General features: G+C 46.7%; 1 protein-coding gene across 3 annotated transcripts in view; it reads left to right on the forward strand.

The window, feature by feature from the left end:
• The window catches only part of LOC135394478 (fat-like cadherin-related tumor suppressor homolog), a 637,639-nt gene that overhangs the window by 434,137 nt on the left and 181,529 nt on the right, over positions 1–21,973 (forward strand). For all 3 annotated transcript variants that reach the window (XM_064625231.1, XM_064625233.1, XM_064625232.1), the window contains exon 3: positions 6,870–10,213. In XM_064625231.1, the coding sequence (XP_064481301.1) occupies positions 6,910–10,213 (3,304 nt within the window). In that variant the 5' untranslated portion in view covers positions 6,870–6,909. The remainder of the gene's footprint in view (positions 1–6,869; positions 10,214–21,973) is intronic.

The following is a 21,973-nucleotide window of genomic DNA, read 5'->3' on the forward strand; positions in this document are numbered from 1 at the left end:
CAGTTTATGGTTGAATTCTTTGCACCAAAGAGTCCGTTAGCGAGCGGTCTTGGCTCAACATGTCAACAAGATTTGTCGTCGCCAGGTTTCCGAAGTGCCTACATTTTCGCAGGCTTGCGATTGCTGTGCCATGGAAGGCGGTATTTTACCAGCCAGATAGCTTATGATCACGTTGTGGAAAATGTATGTGCACATTTTTCGTTGTCCGTTACCTGAATACATAGAGAACCATTCGATATTGCATAGGGTGATGCGCTTCTATTGGGGTCAGTGATCGTCCTCTTCCAGACCACATGTCTATGGCGGTTGAATGCGAGGAAGACGTTCTGTGGTCATTAGCCGACGGCTGCACTATTCAGGTCGATTTCATCGATGACTTCGCCAGCTGCGCGCCCAAATGATGGCCGCTTAATGATGCTGCGAGACGACCATTGCTGTTTTGCTGGCGAATCAGACGCCGGACATTCTGCGGTATTTTGATGGGACGTGTAAGAACTTTTCTCTGTCCAAAAAGACGTCGAAATGAAATGTTCGTAAACGTGGTAGAATCGGTGGAACGATTAATTGGCCAGGCGCTTAAGGAGGCAGTGTTTATAAGTCTGCATAACCAAGCGATCAGCGCCGTGTCGCCCATGCTGTTTCAGCCACCATGGTAGGCTCTGTTTTCAATGGTTGTGGATTGCCATGTTCATACAGCCGCCTCTGTTAAACCGCTACCGCGGGGATGCTCACTGCAAAAGCCCGTCAAAAAATTCTGAGGCCCGCCTTACAAGATAGTGATCGAATGCGAAGCCGAATAACAGGCTTAACAACTTAAGGCCGTTAACAACTGTGGTGATCGCTCTCGTTCTAATACCCCTGCATTTGCGAATGCGCCAACTTCCAACGAGGCATTCCGTTTGAATGCCATATTCCTGTACGTGGGCAGGGATTTTTCGCAAAGACGAGGGTGGCATTTCACTGCGGAAATAACCTCCCCGGTGTGACGCTGCTACAGCCGATGACGCTGTCATCATATACAGGTGTCAACGCGCTGCCAACCGCGTAGTACCCCGGAAGAAAATACGCACGTGACCCAGTATCCCTTGGTTTTCTGAGGGGCTGCTAATGTGCGGTATGCCGTATAAAATCGTATACTGCACGGTCGAGGAAAAGTGGAAACCGGACGTGATATCCTCCACTCGAGTATCCGAAACACATTTCTGCATGTGTGTACACAGTTAAGATGTGCTCCCTCAAAAAGGAAGTTGTCGAAATGCTATGAGAGTGACATTCGCTTTATGCTAATATGCTGACAGAAGGACACTTTGCTGCGAACAGCCGTAACAGCTGTCGTTGTATTGACATCTGAGACGCAGTGAGTTCGCCACCAATTCTGTCACACGCTCTAAAATCTAGACATAGCTTAGTTCATCGCTGGGAGCCATTTCGAGTGACACTAAGTTCGCCATCTTCTCCTATGACAGCGTACGCTGCAACGAAAGAACGCTAGAACTGCACTACTCTACTATACACAGGGCACAAACATTTACCTTATCAAGCTTCAAAGGTAGACTCGATGTGGATCAGGATCTTTCCAGCTGTGTTTCCAGGGTTTGGTACGGCCTGCGCCACATGCGACAGATGTTCTGGTGGCACTCTCTTGTTGCTTCTTGCCGATCGTATAGCTCAAGTTTATTTAACATCCTGGTTGGCCATGCACGCCTACACTGTTGTGTGTGTTTGGCTTCATCTAATAATTCCAGTACAAATTCAACTCAAGTGTCCCAACTTGGTTGGGTCTCTGAAGACAAATAACTTCTCCTTCTGTTTGCCCGTGATAAATGTGCATGTTTCGACAACGTGGACGAGACAACTTGCCATTGACTACAAATCTGCTCCACGATCGGTGTTTCAACTACAACTACACTGCGGCTTACTTTGGACTTATGAACCTGAAAAGTATTGTGAGAACGTGCATATAGGCCCGGCTACCAAACAGCCTTGCAGGTTGGGTTCTACATTGCATAGGGCGACCTGCCAACTGCTTTACTGGGCAGCCGATTCTGAACATACCAAGCAGTAAAGATGGCTTCCTCTCACTCTGTCTTCAGCATATACTTACACCAAGAAGCATACTCTTAGCTCTCTCGCAATGTGTTCTAGTATTCCATGATTCCGACCGCACCCTAAGAAAAAGTGTAATTTTCGACCTTTTCGAGGTAGAAAGTGAGGGGTAGAAACACTTCAACCCCCTGCATTTCTACCACCACTGGATGAACAATTCTACCCCATAGTGAACCGGTAGTTGGTGAAGTGTTGCTTCTCCGGAAGTCTATATTTTCTCACCACCTAGAGCTACCCCAAGGATGAGAAATATGATCCCACCTTGAAGCTAAATGCTCTACTCTTCTCAGAAGGCAGTTCTACCGTCAGCAGAACTGTTCTGCCTTGTTCGAAGATATTTTTTTTACCCGAAATGCTGAGCACCTCTACCATCATTGGTACTATATGTCCTGGTGGCATATTTCTACCCGTAATGAGGGAGCACGAAGACTTTGTAGAGAAGTAGTTACTCCGCCTTTCATGAAGGACTTCTGCCCTTTGAACTTGACCTAGACATATTTATGTGGATGAGACAGAATATAAAGACAAGTGTACCAGGGCAACACATTTTATTACAACGCCACAATTGGAATCTTGCACTGCCGCTAACCAATGCCGAATGGTACATTCGTATTGAAAAAAAAAAAGTCTGAGCATGGAGACACGAAAGAAAACACGGCTCAACATAGACGATATCGTTGCATCCATCACATTGCAGAGCACTTGCACTTGCACAGAAGCCTGCAACCGATTTTCTTCCCATCTCCCTTTAAGTGTCCCACGAATTCCAAAGTGCGCCTGATGTAGCCTTGCATGTCTTGAACCATATTCAACTTCCACTGGTACAACTTCTTCAGCAGGTATAGCTTATTACTCAGGCTCTTCCCACATCTTGCCGTCGAAGGTTCGCAGACATCACTCAAGCTACAAAAACAATAAAGAATTGTGCACAGAGCCAGTACTGATTAAGCACCTGCAGCGTAGGACCAAGTTACCGATCGAGTCAGGACAGTTTTTGAACTTCCAGGCCTCATAATTCCCGTCCGTCAGTTCGGTAATTCGGCACGCAGCAATGAGCCAATCGTCCAGCTCAAGTGCACAGCTCCTCAGCAGCTTTCTGGGCCCATAACCTGCTGAAGTGCAGCTGTAACAAGAAGGACCTACGTCAGTACGGAAAATGGGACGACAGAAGAAGAAACAGCTAGGGGTGCGCATGTGCGTAGGTACAGGTGAAAAGGCACCCAAGATGGTATCGTTGTCACATTCTTCAAACTCTTTGTTGAGGTACTACACGGCGAGGTTGTCGACTGCTTCCTGAAGATTTTAACGCTAGCTATTTTAACGCTATCCATACACTGTGTGCGTGAGTATCGGACAGGGATACTATGCGTAGCCCGGTCGACATTATGCTGAAGGCTTCAAAGGAACATTACAGAAGTATTCTCATTAGGAGCTTCTTCCACTTCTTGGAGGAACGCCGGCACGCAGACGGGACACCGCTGAAGAAATGCTTTTGCTGCCAAAAAGTGATTAGCAATATTTATAAATAAATAAAATAAAGAATCGAATTGAGACTTTTAACCGTTGGTCAGATAGGCCCTAAGTGTGTACAGCCAGAGAATGACTGCCTTGATACAGAATGAATGCCTATTTCGCAAGGTATTTTTGTAGAACCTTGCTTTACGTGCGATTCTGTGCAACGTCCCAGGTTTTGGGCAAGGAAGCTAGTATGTCCGCTTATTCATTCCTGTACTACCGCCATTACAACCGTAGGTACGTCACATGATGACACCGTTTCTTTCCAAAAATCCTTAATTTCTTCCAGAAATTCTAGCTGTCGCGTTTCTAGTTAAATGTCAGAAACCAACCTTTCCATGGTTAGTTGTCTCGCGACGTAAAGCCACGAAGTATCACCACCTTCCCACGGACTCTAGATTTTCCTCAAAGCTTCCTATAGCTGAAAAATGATTTGTTGTTAAATTCAAATCTCAAACCGGAAGGAACCGAAAGATCACTCGTAGCACTCGGCCATGACTTCACCTTCATATTTCTTTCTTGAAGTTTCTGATGCAGGTTTTGTACGCTATGTGTTTCTCAGAAAATCAAGGTAGATTGAGACGTTGGGATTATCCCCCTGTGCATGGAAAGCAGCAGAAAGATACACACAACCATGATCATCATCTGCTTGCACTTGTGCACCCCCCCCCTCCTCATTGCCATCGCCAGTAGTTAACGACCGACTAATGGAATACGGCACAGAGATGAGGAAGGCAATTTACTGCGCCATTTTTTCCTCATTATCTTTGTTTGTCCGTTTTTATGTGGATGCACCCGTATAGCACAACGCAGAGACGCTAGTCGAAGTTCGTTAACGTCTTTGCGATCTGCCGTAATTGACGACTAAGCGTTTAGGCGGCTAATGTGTCAGTTCTAATTGGCTGCGGATAAATTGAGCGTTCGAGTCATTTGCAAATGTGCCTATGCAAAATAATTACGGCGTAACTATTTTTCTTATTCTATGCTGCGTACCTTGGACGGTCACGCTTCTGTGTTCTGTCATCTTGTTGTACGATGGTTTCTTCTGAAGATTTTTGCTTTGCTTTCGGCAGTCTTGACTGCTCCCTTATGATCGACAGTTGACTCCCAATTAGCGCCTAGGTATTTTTTCGACACACGACAGTAGGCTTACGGAGGATCAGGCTTGGCAGGACCAGCGGCATGGCTGAGCGGGTTAAGGCGTCCCGCTCGTTGAGGCTAGACAAGGTCGTGCTGAAGATTGGGAGGTGGTGGGTTCGAATTCTACTACTGGTTGTGCTGTCTGAGGTTTTCCCTGGGTTTTCGGAAGACTTTCCAGACGAACGTCGGTACAGTTCCCCCTGAAGTCGGCCCAGGACGCATACTCCCCCACTGTCTTCAACTCGTTCGGCATATAGGGCTGTTCGGCTGGGCCAGAAGGCGCTCCGCTTTACGGCAGTCAGAGCCACTTTTGGTGGTAGTGCTAAGTTTTCCAAAGTAGCGTGTTGTCCCATCGCGCACATGGTATGTGCTCTGTCAGAATGATCAAGGTGTGCGGTTTTAAAAAGGCGAAAGAGACCGAGGATTGTTTCCCCACCGTAAGTTAGAAGAAGGGAAACCGTCTACAGCAGCGCGCTTTCGTCGCATGGCGAAATATTACCGGACAGGCTCGAAATACGAGTAAGATGTGACTCCCAGGTGCCGTAGATCTACTAGCTCTGAGCGAAACCGGACTGAAGAATAAAGCCTGGACGCATACAGTTCATGACTTGAAAACCCGAGACGAGGTAGGAACGAAAACAGACACACACAAACACGGTCTCAAATTGAGAATCGTCACCACCAGCTCGCTTGCTACCTAACTTTCCTTTCGTTCGCATACAGTTAGATGCCTCCGGTTTCAAATGTTTTACTAGGGTTTGCGAAGAAGGTGCAAGAGCCGATGAAGTAATGATTTATGAAATGAATGGAGCGAGCGCAATGGTGCTTGTTAGTAGCCAATAGTCGTGTACCACTTGTACCACTCGTACCACTTGTCACATGTTCGTGACAGTTTCCGAAGAGAGGATATGGGAGTCAGGTCCGAACAGTCATCAGAACAAGAATATGGATATGTCTTTGCGGCTGAAATTATTGACTTTGAGACACTTTACTGTGAACGAGAACTAACTTCATGGAGGACATGACTCGAGTGCAATACAACTTGCATAATCCAAAGAACCATTGCAATGACTCCCGGCGGATCCTGCGTAGGTATGATCACTTTGGGAAACTTGAAGGACTCAGATGCACTGGCGAATCTCACAATTTCTCCTATGATTGCCAAGCATTCGCGGCCTAGGAATTTGTTCCACACATCTCTAGAACCTGTAACTTAGAAGTACGAAACAAAATAAATGCATAATTCACATTACTTATGGTTTTCACATACTATACGCAACCCCTTACGTAGGTCTACGTTTATAACAGAATGGCGTAGACGCTGCAGATGGTGGACGAAATCTATGGTGAAAGAAGCCTGAGCGTGGGGTACGAAGAAGATACGAACGCCGAAGAGCTCGAGTTTATAAGCTTGCAGAATCGCAAAGCTATCAGTTTGAGTTTGAGTGTAAAAAAAGAAACGAAAAACAGATATGACACAGGTATTGCGTATCTTTGTGCAGTTCGTGCATTTTATAATAGTAATGTGAGCCAGGCTTTTGTTTTTCCCGCTCCCCGGACTGTCCATTGTCAGATATTGCTTGGAAACAGGTGGAAGGTCGTGCACAGCGCGTGTAATCACGTTCTTCGTCTGAAGAATCTAGTTTGAATTTTTTCCTCCGTGTACCGCCAGGGGAGAAAGGCGGCGCTAGTGTCGCCCTGCCAAACCCTAGGCGAACGTCCCTATTGCTCTGGTGTTTAGCTGTGCTGCTCTGATTGCGTCTAGTCGGCTGGCATTTCCATACCAAGCTGTGTCTGTTTCGAGACCTGTGAAAAGTAACGACCTTGCGATATATGGCTTGTTGAAATGTCAGATAGCCCCCACCCCACCCCAAAAAGAAAAAGGATCAGGACCAGCACATGTGATGTGCAGCACGGTTCTCATGGTGCTCCACTCACCAAGTACCACGTTAGGTTAAGGACGACACAGGGCGCAATGAACATATTGGTGAGACGCTTCAATGCATCAACCGTCACATGAGACGTAATTTCTGCACTGTTTTATCTATGTGTTGTGTTGTGCTGGTTATGTAACTAGCATCTCACATACTTCTGTTCCTCCTTTCCAGGAGACACCGATGAAGTGGGGCAGATGATCAGAGCATCGTCATGTTGGCGCCATGGCTGCCAGCCCTCTGGCTCCTCCTCTTACTCTCCATCGCAGCGGGCGATACCTCCAACACAGACAGGGTCGCCTTCACCAGGGCAACGTACAACGCCTCCATCCCGGAGAACTCCGTCCGCAAGCGCTATGTCCAACCTACGGAGAAAATGGGTATTTTTATCTCCGACCCCACACTCCATGTGCGCTACAAGATTGCTGGAGGTGACAAAGACCGGCAATTCAAAGCCGAGGCACGTCACGTTGGCGACTTCTGGTTTCTGTTCATACGAACACGAACAGAAAACGCGGGGTCGCTAAACCGCGAGTACGAGGACCACTACAGGCTGAAGGTGAAAGGGTCCATCTTCTATGCTCAACAACACAAGCGCCTCTATGATGTTCACTGCGAAGTTGTGGTTGAGGTTACTGACACAAACGACCTCAATCCGCTTTTCTATCCAAAGTCGTACAACGTAACTGTTCCAGAAGATACCCCCCTTCATCAGAGTGTGTTGAAACTAAGCGCTTATGATCCGGACTTGGGCGTGAATGGCGAGATATACTACAGGGTTCTGGAAAGGACCAGGCAATTTGCGATCCATCCAACTATGGGCACGATCACGCTCACCAGGCCGCTTGACTACCAGCGGAATGAGACACACGAATTCACAGTTGTTGCTGAAGACAGAGGTCCCAAGTTGAGGACGGGAAGCATCATAAAGTCCAGTACAGCAACAGTAACGGTCCGAGTGTTGCCCGTTAACAAACACAAGCCCGTTATTTTCGTTCGAAACAAGCAAACCTGGCTTGAACCTGGACTTCCCGACGTCTGGGCTGTGGTTAAGGTGACCGACAAAGACCCTGGCATCCATGGGCAGATTGCTGGCCTTGCTGTCGTTGACGGCGACATCGACGACCATTTCAAAATTGTACCGCTGTCACAGCCTGGAGAGTTCAACATTGAAGTAGACCCAAGACCCGGACGACCCCTCAACCCGAAAGGGTACACCCTCACCCTTCGTGCTTGGGACCAAGGAACGCCCTCACAATATACGGATGAAGTCGTGCGTGCAAGACTATCAGATGTTGACAACTTGTTGCCGACTTTCAGTCAGCCAGAATACGATGTTGACATAGAAGAAGTTGCACCTCCTAACACTCCAGTAGCAAAAGTAGAAGCACACGTTTTCGGACAAGAGAAGGCAAAAATCACCTACCACATCGAGACCGGCGACGATGATGCGGCATTCAACATCAACACACGGACAGGTCTAATCACATTAAGGCGTGTACTGGATAGGGAGGTTAAAATGTACTATTCACTGACTGTTAGTGCTTCGAACGCTGCTGCAAGAGGAGGTGGGCAACGCAAAAGGACGACAACTATTGTGAACATCAAAGTACTCGATTGTAACGATAACCCGCCTGTGTTCAATGAGTCGTCGGCTGAAGTTATCTACGATGAGAATAAACCCGTAGGCAGCAAAGTTTACACTGCCCACGCTGTTGATGCTGACGAGGCTGAGAATGGTTACGTTAGCTACAGCCTAGTAAACCTAAACCACGTACCCTTCTCGGTCGACCCGTTCAGTGGAGAGGTCCGCACAACAGAAGTTCTCGACTTTGAAACAATGAGGCGCAACTATGTGCTGAGGATTAGAGCAACCGACTGGGGTATACCTTACCAGAGGCAAACAGAGATGACACTGAGAGTTCGAGTAAAAGACGTCAATGATCACAGACCTCAGTTCGAGAAAGTGGACTGCGTCGCGACAGTTTCAAAGAAGGCCGAAATAGGAACAGAAATTCTTACGCTCTCAGCGATTGATTTCGACGAAGGCGGGACAGGAACGGTATCGTACAAGATGGAGCCTAGTGGAGAAGATTCATGCTTTCGGCTAGACCCCAGCACAGGTGTGTTAACTCTGGCTTGCGACTTATCGCAGCAGCAGGGCAAAGAGCGTTCGTTGAACGTCACTGCAACAGACGGCCGACATTTTGCTGACGTCATGAAGGTGCTGGTACGTATAGTTGGAGCTCGGCGTCCATCCCTGGCCGAGTGCAAAGACATGGGGGTTGCTCAAAGGCTACGGGAACAGCTGCGTGCTGCCGAAAGGTCCAACCCGCGCGGCGCACAGGAAGACAGGGTTGAGCCAACAGCGCCTAGCTTCCTCGAGAACCGGCACGGGCCGGAGTTTTCGGAGGGAGCCCCGAGCGAAATTTCTGTGGATGAAGATCTTAGCGTGAACTCTGTCTTAGTTCGCCTTGAAGCCAAGGACTTGGACCATGGCTACAACGGGAAGGTGCTCTACGTTATCTCTGATGGAGACGAAGATTCTTGTCTGCGCATGGATATGCACACGGGTGATCTGGTGCTTACTGCTCCGCTCGACCGTGAGGTTACGCCTATGTACATCCTTAACATCACAGCCTACGACCAAGGTCACCCTCCAAAGGCAGAATCTAGAACCCTCGTGGTAAAAGTTCGTGATGTCAACGATAACGCCCCTGTGTTTGAAAAATCTTCGTATAGTTTCATACTGAATGAAAACGTAGCTAACGGAACGTCTCTATCTCGGCTTCGCGCGACTGATAAAGACGAAGGATTAAACGCGGAATTCCGCTTTGTTTTGTATACTGACACGTCAGACTTTGCCTTGAACCCCACATCTGGTCTTCTCACGGTGGCTGGACCATTAGATAGAGAACGTCAGGAGAAATACAGCCTTGTAGTGAAGTTGATTGATGGGGATCCGGTCACACCTTTAACATCTACGGCCACTGTCTCTGTCCGGCTGCAGGACGTCAACGATAATGCTCCTTCATTCACTTTAAGGCAGTACATGGCAAGGGTTCGAGAAGATTTACCTCTGGGTTCCATCGTGACTTCTATGTCTGCAAAAGACCCGGACTGGGGCAATGGTGGAAAGGTCCACTACGAAATCATTGGGAAATACGGAGACATATTTGACGTCGATCCGGACATGGGAATCGTCCGCTTGATCTCTGCGCTAGATTTTGAGACGTGCCGTATCTACAACGTCACCGTTGCCGCCACAGATAGCGGTGACCCTGAGCTTTCTTCAGCCGCATCGTTGCTGGTGGAAGTAGAGGATGTCAACGAAAACCTGCATACACCGGTGTTCCCAGACATGGTAGCTAATGCGAGTGTGGATGAAAACCAGCCGAAAGGAACACTAGTTACCAGTATCTCAGCTGTTGACGAGGATACATCGGGTAATGACGGCAAAGTGACGTACGCTATTGTGGATGGAGATGGCATGGGAGTTTTCACAATTGACGACAAAGGTAAGGAAAACTGGTTTTTAGCTTGCTTATACAGGCTGTTGCTGAGAGTACGTATACAGGGTGTCCCAGAAAACGTGTCATTGAATTATAATAAAAAAACTACGCCACCTAGAATCATGCGGTCAACAGCATTTGTTATTATTAGGTTTTTGCCGCCTCCTTATGTGAATGTCATGTACTCCAAGTTTAATTATGTAAATATTTGCGGACTGAACTCGGAAATTTGCAAAGTAAAGGTCACTTTTTTACCCTACCAATATGAAGAGCGTGCCGAATTCATTCAAATTCATGATAACTCACAGTGATATTCACGAGCTATCCCACCGGAAAAAATAGCCGAATATCATGATTTTCGGAGTACCGCACCATAGCGCGCGATGACTTTTTGAGCGCAATCGCTCTCTGTGCGACGAAAGGAGGTTCCGAAGCCAGCCCACAGAGTGATAGTAGAAAAAGTAACAGTTCCTAAAATTGGGAGAGGGAAAGCATTATGCCAGCGAAAGTCGGACGTGATAAGCCTTGCCTGTTTTATCTCTTTCTGCGATGTCGGGGAAGGATGGGTTTCCACCCTCCTTTCGTCGGACTGACAAAGATTGCGCTGAAAAATTCATCGTGCGCTATTCTGTGCGACCTCCGTAGAGCATGATGTTCGGCTATTTTTTCCGATGGGATAGCTCCTGAATATCCCTGTCAATTATCATTAATTTGAGTAACTTAGACACGCTCTTCACATTGGTGGGGTAAAAACGTGACCTTTACTAGGCAAATTTCCGACTTAAGCTCGCAAAAATTTACATAATTAAACTTACGTTACACGACATTCACATGAGGAGGTGGCAAAAACCCAGTAAGAAGAAATGCCATTGACCGCATGACTCTAGGTGGTGTAGTTTTTTTTTATAATTCAATGACACGTTTTCTGGGACACCCTGTATAGTTCTATTGAATGAACCTCCTTCGAGCGACTTTGCTTCCCTGCGTTGAATGTTCACTAGCTCGCGCTATCCAAATAATATGGATTGAATAGATCATGACTACTTGACGTTGCGTGGTGACATGTAATAGGAGCCACTGTACGCAAAGGTGCAGCTTTAGCGAGACATAAATGGCAATCAGCCCACACAAGCCAGCACCCGAACAGAAGATAGTCGGTCCAAGTAAGGATGAAAAGAAGGTTCTTAGTAAGCCTGCTGTCCTCCACAGATCTCCGTATGATTACTTAATCATCTACCGGATGACTTGTGGTGACTATCACTTCCTGTCAAGGCGTAGAACATTTGTCACAGTCGTGCTCAACTATACGGCTTATGATGAACCACCGTTGACATTATCACGATGACTCACTTGGGTTTTTGCTTCGTCTCGAAAACGCTCCCAAATGGTCGTAACCAATGGCCGCAAGTCCGCAGATAATGGTGCCCATCTCCATCCTTCCGGTCCCTGTGGCGCTCGGGGTCAAAGCCATTAATTGTCTCTCCTAGCGGTGATACACGAGCCAACCGATGCAAACTCGTCATACATTTAGTTGGCTCCTAGCAGCGCCACCTTTATTGCTGCTTATCCCTAAATGCATCTATATGGCATACCCTCACGTAGGATACATACGCAATATGGTGATACCCATAAAAAGAACATCTAGAGACGCAGGATAACCGTTAGGCTCTGATAAATACCTAATGCACGAAGTGGCGCTACTCGGGCCACTCGCATCATAGAGCACCGGAAGTGACTTTTTTTCCGTTAGTGTTTGAATTCTGGTTTTCATCGTATCCGTGTCCGTGGAACATGCGCAGTTGTCATTCGTTGTGAGTTGCTTTTGCCTGCTTTGTGGAATATCTTGATTCTCAAAAAGAGCATCCGTGCCCCTCAATGGAACAGACTTGTTTTGAACCTGGAAACTTTCCTGGTAATGGCGACATTTCAATTTCTACGCCAGGAATGTTTACCATGGGTGTCGGTACGGGAAAAGTGCAATTACAATGTTGCTGTGGAACAGCGTACAACAGACCCCCTGAAAGGATCGACGTACGTCTCTCACGTGACTTGGATAACCGGTGCTCACGGTTGGTACTAAGGACCCACGCTCCGTATAAGCCTGCTACCAGTTAATTTACTCCACTATTAATGGCCCAAGGAAGCAAAACGAGTGAACTGTTTAATGCGTATACTATGAGCCCCTGCAGGATAACACGACGTCCCCGTTCCTTTTTTGCTGCTTTCATTGAGGTTTTTCCGTTCACTTTTTCCATTTCTTATTTGAGTGTTTCTTTTTCCCTTAGCGAGGGAACCGCGTGTGTTTACGTTTGCATTACATATTGTCAATACTAACCATGCGTTAATGATATCGCGGCCTTGAAAAGGGGAAAGGAAGTGATAATTAGCAGTGCTTGACCGTCTCCTTCATTCATCAAACAGCCTGTTGCAAATGCAACGGTGGAACGATCTTCGGTATCCTTATCATCATGAAAACGTGATATGCTTTGTCATACCGCAGCACGAGACATTGTAGAATACGCATCACTGTTCAACTCAAGTTTTCCCTTTCTCAACTAGTCTTCACACAGGCTATAAGGACACCATGCACAATATTTTCGCTGTGCGGCCACTTGTCACTGCGAAATTAAATTTACAAACACGTTCTGAAAATGCGGTGCGGCCCGATGCGGTCCATGCGGCCCATAAGCGGTGCGGCCCGATGTCTTAGCGTGTGATAATTCGGTGTTTCTGACATGCTATCAGCGTGGCCAGCAGCCGCGAGGTCCCATTTCTCATTGAGAATGCGGCTCCTACGGACACAGCGCAGCCGTACTTCCGGGTGACCCCCCGCCCAAAGGGTGGGGGGTCACCCCGCCGGGTGACCCCCCGTCAGTAGTACCCCTCGGGCTCTCCGAAGGAGTTGATCGGGTGTACGTCGAAACCCTAGCGCGGGTGCACGCTGCAGGTCAGGTATAGATTCTCGTCACTGCGTGACGTCATAGCGATGCGGCGGCGCTTCTGTCCTGTTTGGTGGGCAAAAAATCGCGCGGTCATCGAGCCAATGGGTGTTTTCGGTCGTTATTAAATGCCTGCCTCAAAGTGGTGTAGCTATTTGGTGTGCTACGCGGTACAGAAAGGCCAAATACGCATTAAAAAATGCCATACGCTACTGACTGAACTACCGAGGACGTTTGACAGATCGCTGCTACAATCAGCAGCTATGATGTGAATTTCGCTCGACAGCATGTATGACTTGCATCGCCGAACAGCATGCTAGTGTGACGACAAAATTACAAGTTGCCAAATGCAGCTAAAACGTGACGCTTCATGTTCCGAGACAGCAAAGCGAGGAATATCCTGGCGACTGAAGTTCAGCCTCCCTATTGTAAAGTCACAACGACTTTAGTATGCCAAGTTCTGTGTGCTGCAGCGAAATATTCCGTTCGGAATTTCACTTGCAGACGACTGTCTAAATGTAAAATAGTGGAGTTGTATTGCTTTACGTCCGTTGGAGCGGCTACAGACGCGCAGCTGCATAACGAGTATGAAGTTTCAAAATGGGAAAACGGTTTGGTGTGTTCTGCAGTAACTGGGCACTCTATGCTGAATGTCTATGTATTTTTAAATGCGACAGCATTTCTTTAACGGGCTTCTGGGGCTCGGACGTGTAGCGTCAGTGGACAGGGACACTTTGACTCTTGCTATGCGTTATCTCCCCTTCGTTTGTTTCTTTATTGTGCGCCTCGGCTGCTAAGAAAAGTTTCGGCGGGCGGGGATTTAGCAGATTGGAAGGTCCCAGTGTTGTACCCACTACCAAAACTAAGGAACGAAATACCGCTACCCGCTACTCCACAGAAAAGTAACGCAATACTAGCGTCGCTACAAATTTGAAAAGGTGACGAAATACCGTTACCGCTACCAAATAAAAGTAACGTAAGTACTATGCCGCTATTTACCCGCTCCCGTACACTTCTCTATGCAACACATAACCGTAGGCATCTCGTTGTCAAATGTATATCTAAAGACGGTGCAATATTTAAGTTCCCTCACGTAGACGCCATACAATGCAGTACAGTACTATACCACTACCTACAGCCAATATACAGGGGGCTTCAGTTAAATCCCCGCGCTAAATAATTCGCGAACGGGTGCACCAATAGAAGAACTTTCTTTTTACAAGTGTTGGTCCGATACCACCTACAAGCTGCGCACAGTATGAGGCGCTTATTATTAAAATAAAAATTCAAATTCAAATATTCAACTTCTAAAGCAGGGCGCCGTCGGCTCGCCTCGCGAGGACGCACCCTTTTTCTTTCTCTTTTTCTTTTTTGTTGTCCCCGAGCGCCTCTGTTTTCACGTGACCACTTCATATGTTATATAGAGATGTCAGCTCTTTTTCACTTTTGTACCTCACGAAATGCAAACTACTGCAAGAAAGCTTGCATGCTAAGAAACAGTAGTGTTAGTATTTTTATCACTTGAAAAATTAATGAAATTGAGGAAGATCATCACATCAGTCTGTCTGATTAACAAGCAACTAAAAGAACGACAAGAAGAAATTCTGCTTCATCGTTATCTCACTTTTTCTCTCCGTGTTCCACGATTTCCATATTATGAAAAGTTGAAAAGTAGCGGTTGCGGAGAAAGAGTCTACCGCTACTCGTATTTATAGCGCAAATACTTTTTCCGTTACCAATTTAAAATGTAGCGCGGTCGCTACTTAAAAAAGTAGCGAATACGGTAGCGGCGCTACTAGTAGGGCCGCTATGTACAACACTGGAAGGTCCTCATGACAGCGGTTCCTAAAACACGATAAGCCCTTATTTCTTTGAAGTGACTGACATCGTGTTAGGGATCTTTGTTTTGACAGCTTCCTTTATTGTATCGTTTTCGTAGAGGGCTTGCGACCATCTGAAACTCCCTAGTGACTGCGTGATTTCGCTATTTCGTCAATATCGCCCGACACCACGGAGTTACAGTGTAAACGACGTGAGAACGGCAAATGTCGATGTACAGGACGGCGTCGTTAACGGTGCAGTGGGGACTCAAACTCATCGAGAACGATGGAAGAGGTCGCATCGTCCGTCTATGGCTCATGTTTGTTCGTGAAGAAACGGTTCGCACCGCTAAAATCAAGGCCGCCTCGCTACGTGCCATTCAACCCTTTTCTCAGTCCGGACAAGATTCCCATCAACCTGAGAACGGTCACCACCATGATGTTCAAAAAAACGGGTGTCGCCTGCAAACGCGTTCACTTCCCTCTCGTCTAAGGCAACGCCATGACCATTCATAAATTGCAAGGTGAGACCTACAACTAGATATGCAAAATTTCCGGAAATTTTGAATCGCTCGAAAAAAAAAAGTTTTTTTTTTTCGGGGGGTTTTCCGAAAAATTGGAAAAAATGGAAACAAACGCGGTTACTGCTGAGTCGAAGCATTGCCGGCCAAGCCACAGCATACAATGAGCTAGAAACTCTAGTAGTGTTCACCCTCTACGCATAAATGCATAGCAGAGCAGAGCATCCCATGAGACTGCTGTCTACTCAGCGATAGGTAATTGGAACAACCCGTCCACTCCGACCAGAACTCCGACATTATGTGAACGCGACGGCGATCGTTTGGAGCAGCCAGACGGAGCACTAAGTTGGTGGTGGTTGCCGGATTTGAGGTACCCAAGGCATTGTTGGCGGGTTGGAACGCAGCAAAGGCGCGAAAATTTACATTTTTGAATTTTGTTGCCTGGAAATTTTGGGCAATTTTTTCCGGAGACAAGGAAAAAACCCGAAAAGAACAGTTTTTTTTTTCCAAAAATTTCTGGGTTTTTTTTTTCCCGGGGCTTCGCATCTCTACCTACAAGGTAGTGTACTCACATAGCAAGTCACACCCACAACACCTCGTCTATGTTGTCATATCGCAGGTGATTAGCCTCGAGGGCCTGTACATCACCGATGTTGACGGAGACTTGATGTTCTATTACACCAGGCGCAAAGCAGACATCTACACGACGAGTTTCGAAGACTCGAGCGCCAGAGGCTCGATACCGACGCGACGCGCAGAGAAGTTTCGTTGGTGAGTCGAAGATGGCGAAAACAAGCGCTCCTGGCATGATCGTAAACTCTGAGCATGGTCGTAACGAACGTTCAGATTTTTCGGGCACGCAGAATGGACGCTCAGGGTGATGCGATTCTCACGAAGGCGCACGTGCTCAGGCTGGTCTCAGGTTGATGATCCGTTTGAGATAGTCGGATGCGGGTACATGTCGTTCCGCATGCGTCTAGAGAGTAGAGTGGCTGGTGTCGCACTTTACGCTAAGCGAGGGAAAAGTGCGGTCACTCCATGGCACCTGCCCATCAAAACGAAGCGAGAAGCGGAAGACATGTGCGCAATTGGTAGCACTTTCAATGGTCGTAGAATCATCATTGTCGCTGTCTACCGCTCGCCAAACGTTTCACGAGACAACATCAAACTCTACCTCACTTGGAAAGTTGGAAACTCCTGTCGTGAACTCCTAATACGCAACTAAAGTTTCCCGAGGTAAAAACGGAGCACTGTACCGAGGTGCCGCCCATTGCGTGCGGAGACTTGACCATTAACGTCAGGGACGGCAACAATGGGTTGGTTATAGACCATATGAAGGAGTCCTTCAATATGGACATTGTGGGTGATGTGAATGTGCCGACCACATGCAACGGCGCAACGATAGACTGTGTGTTCGCGAGAAGTGCATGTTAGTGTTGCTCTGCATTGACTACGTATCCTACTACAGTATCCACAAACCCATTATCTGCATCGCTAGAACTGAAGATCACCCAGACGAAGAGAAATAGACCGAGTGATCGTGTACGGTGGCACGTTCACGTTCATGGCCTTAGGAAGGAATACCGATAATAATAATAATAATACAGTCGACCCCCGTTTATCCGGACTTCATTTATCCGGATCCCGCGGTATCCGGACAGAAGGCACGGGAACGGATTTTTCTCCATGTATTTTGTTCTCGTTTGCCCGGACTTCAGCTTCCGGACCCAGGGAACGAAAGTCGAAAATTCTTGTAATCCAGCTTCAGTTATCCGGACTACCGTGAGTAAGAGGAGACGCTGACCCCGCTTCGTCACCCTTTTCGCTGTTTTGGGGTTATTCCCGTCACACGTCAGGGACCTACATTCCTCCGTAGGGGAGACAACCGTGCACGATGACCCCCTTTTCTATTTGTGTGCGTTGGGTCACGTTGACCAGCCGAGTTATTTGGAAATATCTCGAGCAACTGTCCGGTTCTAGAGGGGAGAACTCCAACCCGAGGGCCTGCTGCTTACGGCCCGTTGGCCGATGAAGACATTCCCCTAGCTGAGCTGCGATCCCTTATGCAGAGGCTCACTGCGACTGCCGTAGATGATGCTGCGGTTTCTGACTACGTTGACGTTGATAACGATGATGACGCCTGTGCAGCTATGACTGATGATGGTGTGATTGCTGCTGTTGCCTCCGATGATGTGCAGCAAGACGGTGCCGATGACGCCAGTGAGAAACAAGGCTCCAACATTGACACTTTGCGACCGCACTGACATTCTTCGAGCAGCGCAACAGCGTGGCTCAACTCTATGCACTTAGCAAAAGTTTGCAGGAATCGAGTGCCTACACTACTATGTAACAGCTGTCATTGACGAGATTTCTGTGTTTTGATTAAACCTTGCTCTGTAGGACGTTTCTATTCGGTCGTTTCATTTATCCGGATGCTCCGGTATCCGAACGATTTCGCCGGGAACGGCACCGTCCGGATAAACGGGGGTCGACTGTAATAATAATTTCATTTCATTTTTATTAATTATATTTATTATTATTAATATTTTTATTATATTATTTTACCAATAATAATAATAATAGTTCGGGCATGACGTCGGGAGACAACTGTGGTCATAAGCGCCACAGCGGTCGGGTCTGTGGATTAATTTTTGCCCACCTGGGGGTTCTTTAGCGTGCGCCGAAATCTCGACACACGATACACCACATTTAAAGGGGCGGTCGCGTCCGTTCCAGTCGATTTCCAAACTGTAGTTTCACTTAATTTCTCGCGGATCACTGCCCACCGTATCGAAAATCCCACGCGAAATACTGCTCAAGGATGTCAGGGGATGGTCAGGGAAAACCTGGAGCAGGGATTCGGGAAATTAGGGAATGCTCCACTAATCGTGTGCATGCAAAATTCCAGGAACCGATGCCCACAGAGCAAACTGTCCAGTTACATTTTTGATCACATTTCTTGAATGCCTCGGAAGAAGAATTAAAGATCTGACATGGAAATGAGAACCATTTTACCCGTCGTAGACCAACATACTGGGTGTTCTTTTCTTTATCTTCATTGAGGGAGCATGCTTTTTACGGCCAACCAAAAGCGTCTAAGTATGATACGACAGAGCGATGTCATATGATATGATATGATAGCGATATGATATGGTATGTCACACGTAAGGCCCTCGCGGATTTTCATAGCGATTGGTTGGTTGGTATAACAACGAAAAATGTGGAGATGTTGGCCCAACTCTACATTAGGCCGGCATAGCGGTATTGCTTACAACGAAGGTATTTGCTCGGGTAGGGATGGGGGGGGGGGAGGTTTCAGAAAAAAAAAAAGAGAAGGTACAGTTACATTGCAACAAGCGTACACATGAAAAAGAGTAAGGAGTGTTGGAAGGGGGGTCTGGATACCACTGGGGACACCCACTGTAAGATACCGGACTTGGATCTCGTTGGCATCCTTCAGGCTGTCTGCACTGTTGCGCTTTCGAATTTGCTTTCTTCTTTTTTGTTTTGTTGAAGTTACTCCAACAAACTTACTGTGAAACGCAACTTCGTGTACCGGCTTTTGCCCCCTGTACCGCGTGCGTACCGGCGGTACCTGTCAGCATGTCAGAGTCCCATTGTAGTCTCCTGTGAGTCCGATGTAGTCCCACTGTAGTCCCATGTGAATCATGCCAGTCAGGAAGACCGATCTTCAAATGGAATGTGAATGATGGGCGTCCTAAAATTCATGTGATATAGGCTCATCACTTTCGGCTGCGTTTAATTGTTGTCTTCTAGATGTCGAATTTTCGCCATTAAGAAAGCACAAACTCTGAGGAGTGCCACCAAATAAATGAACTGCGTCAAGGTGACCTGCAGTGTCGCGTATCACAAAAACTACAACAAAATATTTTCTGCAGACAGAAAATACGAGGGCATGGATCCTGGGTATGGATGTACGATATGCCTCACTGTCTCTTTCCGTGCTTTGCAGCTTGATTCCAAAACAACCAAACAAAATAGCAGCGATAACTCCACACCCCGCCAATCTCTGGGCTCGATACGTCGCTTTGGATTGCGGCTATAAAACCGCGAACCGTCCCCTTCATGCCGTGAATGAATCACTGAGACAGCCACCGTAAAATGCATCTCTCGGTGTTTACTACACCGGTTGTAAAACTGATAGGAAACATTGCTCGCGACGTAAAAAAATACACAGAAAACCAACAACAGCGCCGAGACAGTGAGGGGGCTTTTTTTTCCCTCTCTGCATCCAACTACCATCTCTGTGTTTATGACTGCGGAGCTTCTTTGTTTGAGCAAACACATTGTGTGGCATTTGCTGCGGTGCTTTCAGCTGTAGTGAATTTCAGTTTTCGTGTAAATTGGAGTGACTTTGCCGGCATAGCGGCTTGGTGACGAGATGCTAACGAACGATCATGCACGAAACTGAAGTGCGCTGAGAGTGTGAAGGGAGGAAGTGCGAGGCAGGAACCGAAAGAGATGAATTGCACCGGTAAAACACCTCCACTATAATGCCCAGCTTCTAAAGAAGGAAAATGGGACGAGATATGTAAACACATTATAGGTTTAAAAAGAAAAATCCGTACTCGAACGCAACCACGTCATCTAGCAAGATTTGACAGCTGTGCATTGAACGGGCTTACGTCTTACAGAGAAGCTTCTGGAACTTTCGCAATACCTGCATGCGTCCAATATTTTGTTTTAGGCGGATGGATCAATTTCGAGAGAAACTCCGCTTCGTCAGAAGGTGAATATCTTCCTCTTGCAGAACAGCCACATCGTTTTCGTGCTTTATTTGGTCCCTACTTGAGCTGGTGAACAAACAACTCCGGAAAACAAAGCAAACATTTCTCGATGATCGTTTCAAGCTGGCTTGCAGTGGTGTTCGTTTCAGTGATCGGCTTCGAACATTTGTAACCTCCATCGCCCATTGTTTTTCTTTTGGTCCTTGCTTTCGTTGAGGAGCAAATCCTTGTTAGGCACATGTTTTCGCTTTGGGTTCCGCTTGCTGTTTTCGGTTTCTTTTCGTTTTTCCAGCTACAGCGGAGCAACGAAGAGTAGAACAGCGAGAAAAGATAATAAACATCTCGGGGGATTTTCGTCAAGGGGATCTCTGGTGTTCGGCAGAAAATGGTGGAGAGCTGAGATTTATTTGATCTTTGGCTACTTTTCCTCTCTCTTTCTTTTCTTGTTGTTGACTCGATTTTCAGTCATGAAAAGTGAAAGAGAAATGCTCTTTCTAGATTTCTTTTTTTTTTTTTTTTGCCTGTTCCTCACGAGGAAGCATCGGTACGTTAAGAGCGATTTCGAAGGTCGGAGTGACAATCGGTAGCCAGCAAAAAAAAAAAAAAAAAAAAAAAAAAACGAAAGACCGAAAGTGCAGAAAGAAAGTCTTCTCTAAGCGACCGATGCGGACATCGTAGGTATTTACCTCTGAACGGTGAAACTGAGTAAAAAAAAGAAAAAAAGCAAACGTTCGTCAATATTTATTTTCGTCCAAAGAAAATTGAGAAGCGCACACAAACTCGCGCGCGCACACACGGGGAGAAAAGAGAGACAAAGATCGAGGTAGAAACGAACGCGAGTAAAGAATGACGGAATGATATGTTGCAGCAAAGATCTCGTTAATGAAGTGCGCGGTTTTTTCGTCCAAAATTATCCTGCAGGTGTCAATACTATGATTCACAGCATTGTAATGAGATCCAAATGTATAATATTAGCCTAAAAGATGCCCTCCCCTATACGTATACGTACAGTCACATGGGAAAGCAAGCTATGAAGAAAAAAAAAAGAAAAAGAAAACTCGCAGCGACTGTTCTGTTGCTTAGCGCTGGAAACGTGGGTAATTAATTTCTGGCGTTGCAGATTAGGTTGACGCTGTATATCACTTGTATAGAGAGCTCAATTCTTTAATATCATCAGTGATGCAACCATCGGCAACGTCAACCCCATGCGTTTCTTTAATGGTCACAGAAGTGTGTCTCTATAACAGTATCAAGAAGTTAATTTGATTTTCTCATTGCGTCACTGAAGTGTGTCTTATTACGCGTAACTTTGTACTGTTCTTGTTGTTTAGAGCGAGGATTCGTGCCTGGAAACCTGTCTTCCTTTTCCTTCTCACGAAGGTTGTTACGCTATGCGCAGTATAAGATGTTGAATCGTGTGTATGATGACATTGTCGCACGCCATGTTAACATGGCCTCTGGACGGTTGCATGGCTTGCTACGCAGTGTTTCATTATACATGGCGCTTTTTCTTTCGTTTACAGTCTTTTTTTTTTTTAATACAAAACAAGCTACGAGAGAAGAATAGATGCCGTTGTGCAGTTGAGTTCTATGGCCAGGCGGACACCCTCTCCAAGAAAGTACGCAACTAGAAGATGACTAATTACCTTGAATTCATTATTTAGCTCTTTAATTAAGGAATTTCTAGCAAAAAAGAGACAACAGAAAACACACACACAAAAAAAAAAACCGTAGTACA

The sequence above is a fragment of the Ornithodoros turicata genome, chromosome 5 (genome assembly GCF_037126465.1).
Source record: "Ornithodoros turicata isolate Travis chromosome 5, ASM3712646v1, whole genome shotgun sequence".
In the NCBI taxonomy this organism is placed as follows: Eukaryota; Metazoa; Arthropoda; class Arachnida; order Ixodida; family Argasidae; genus Ornithodoros; species Ornithodoros turicata.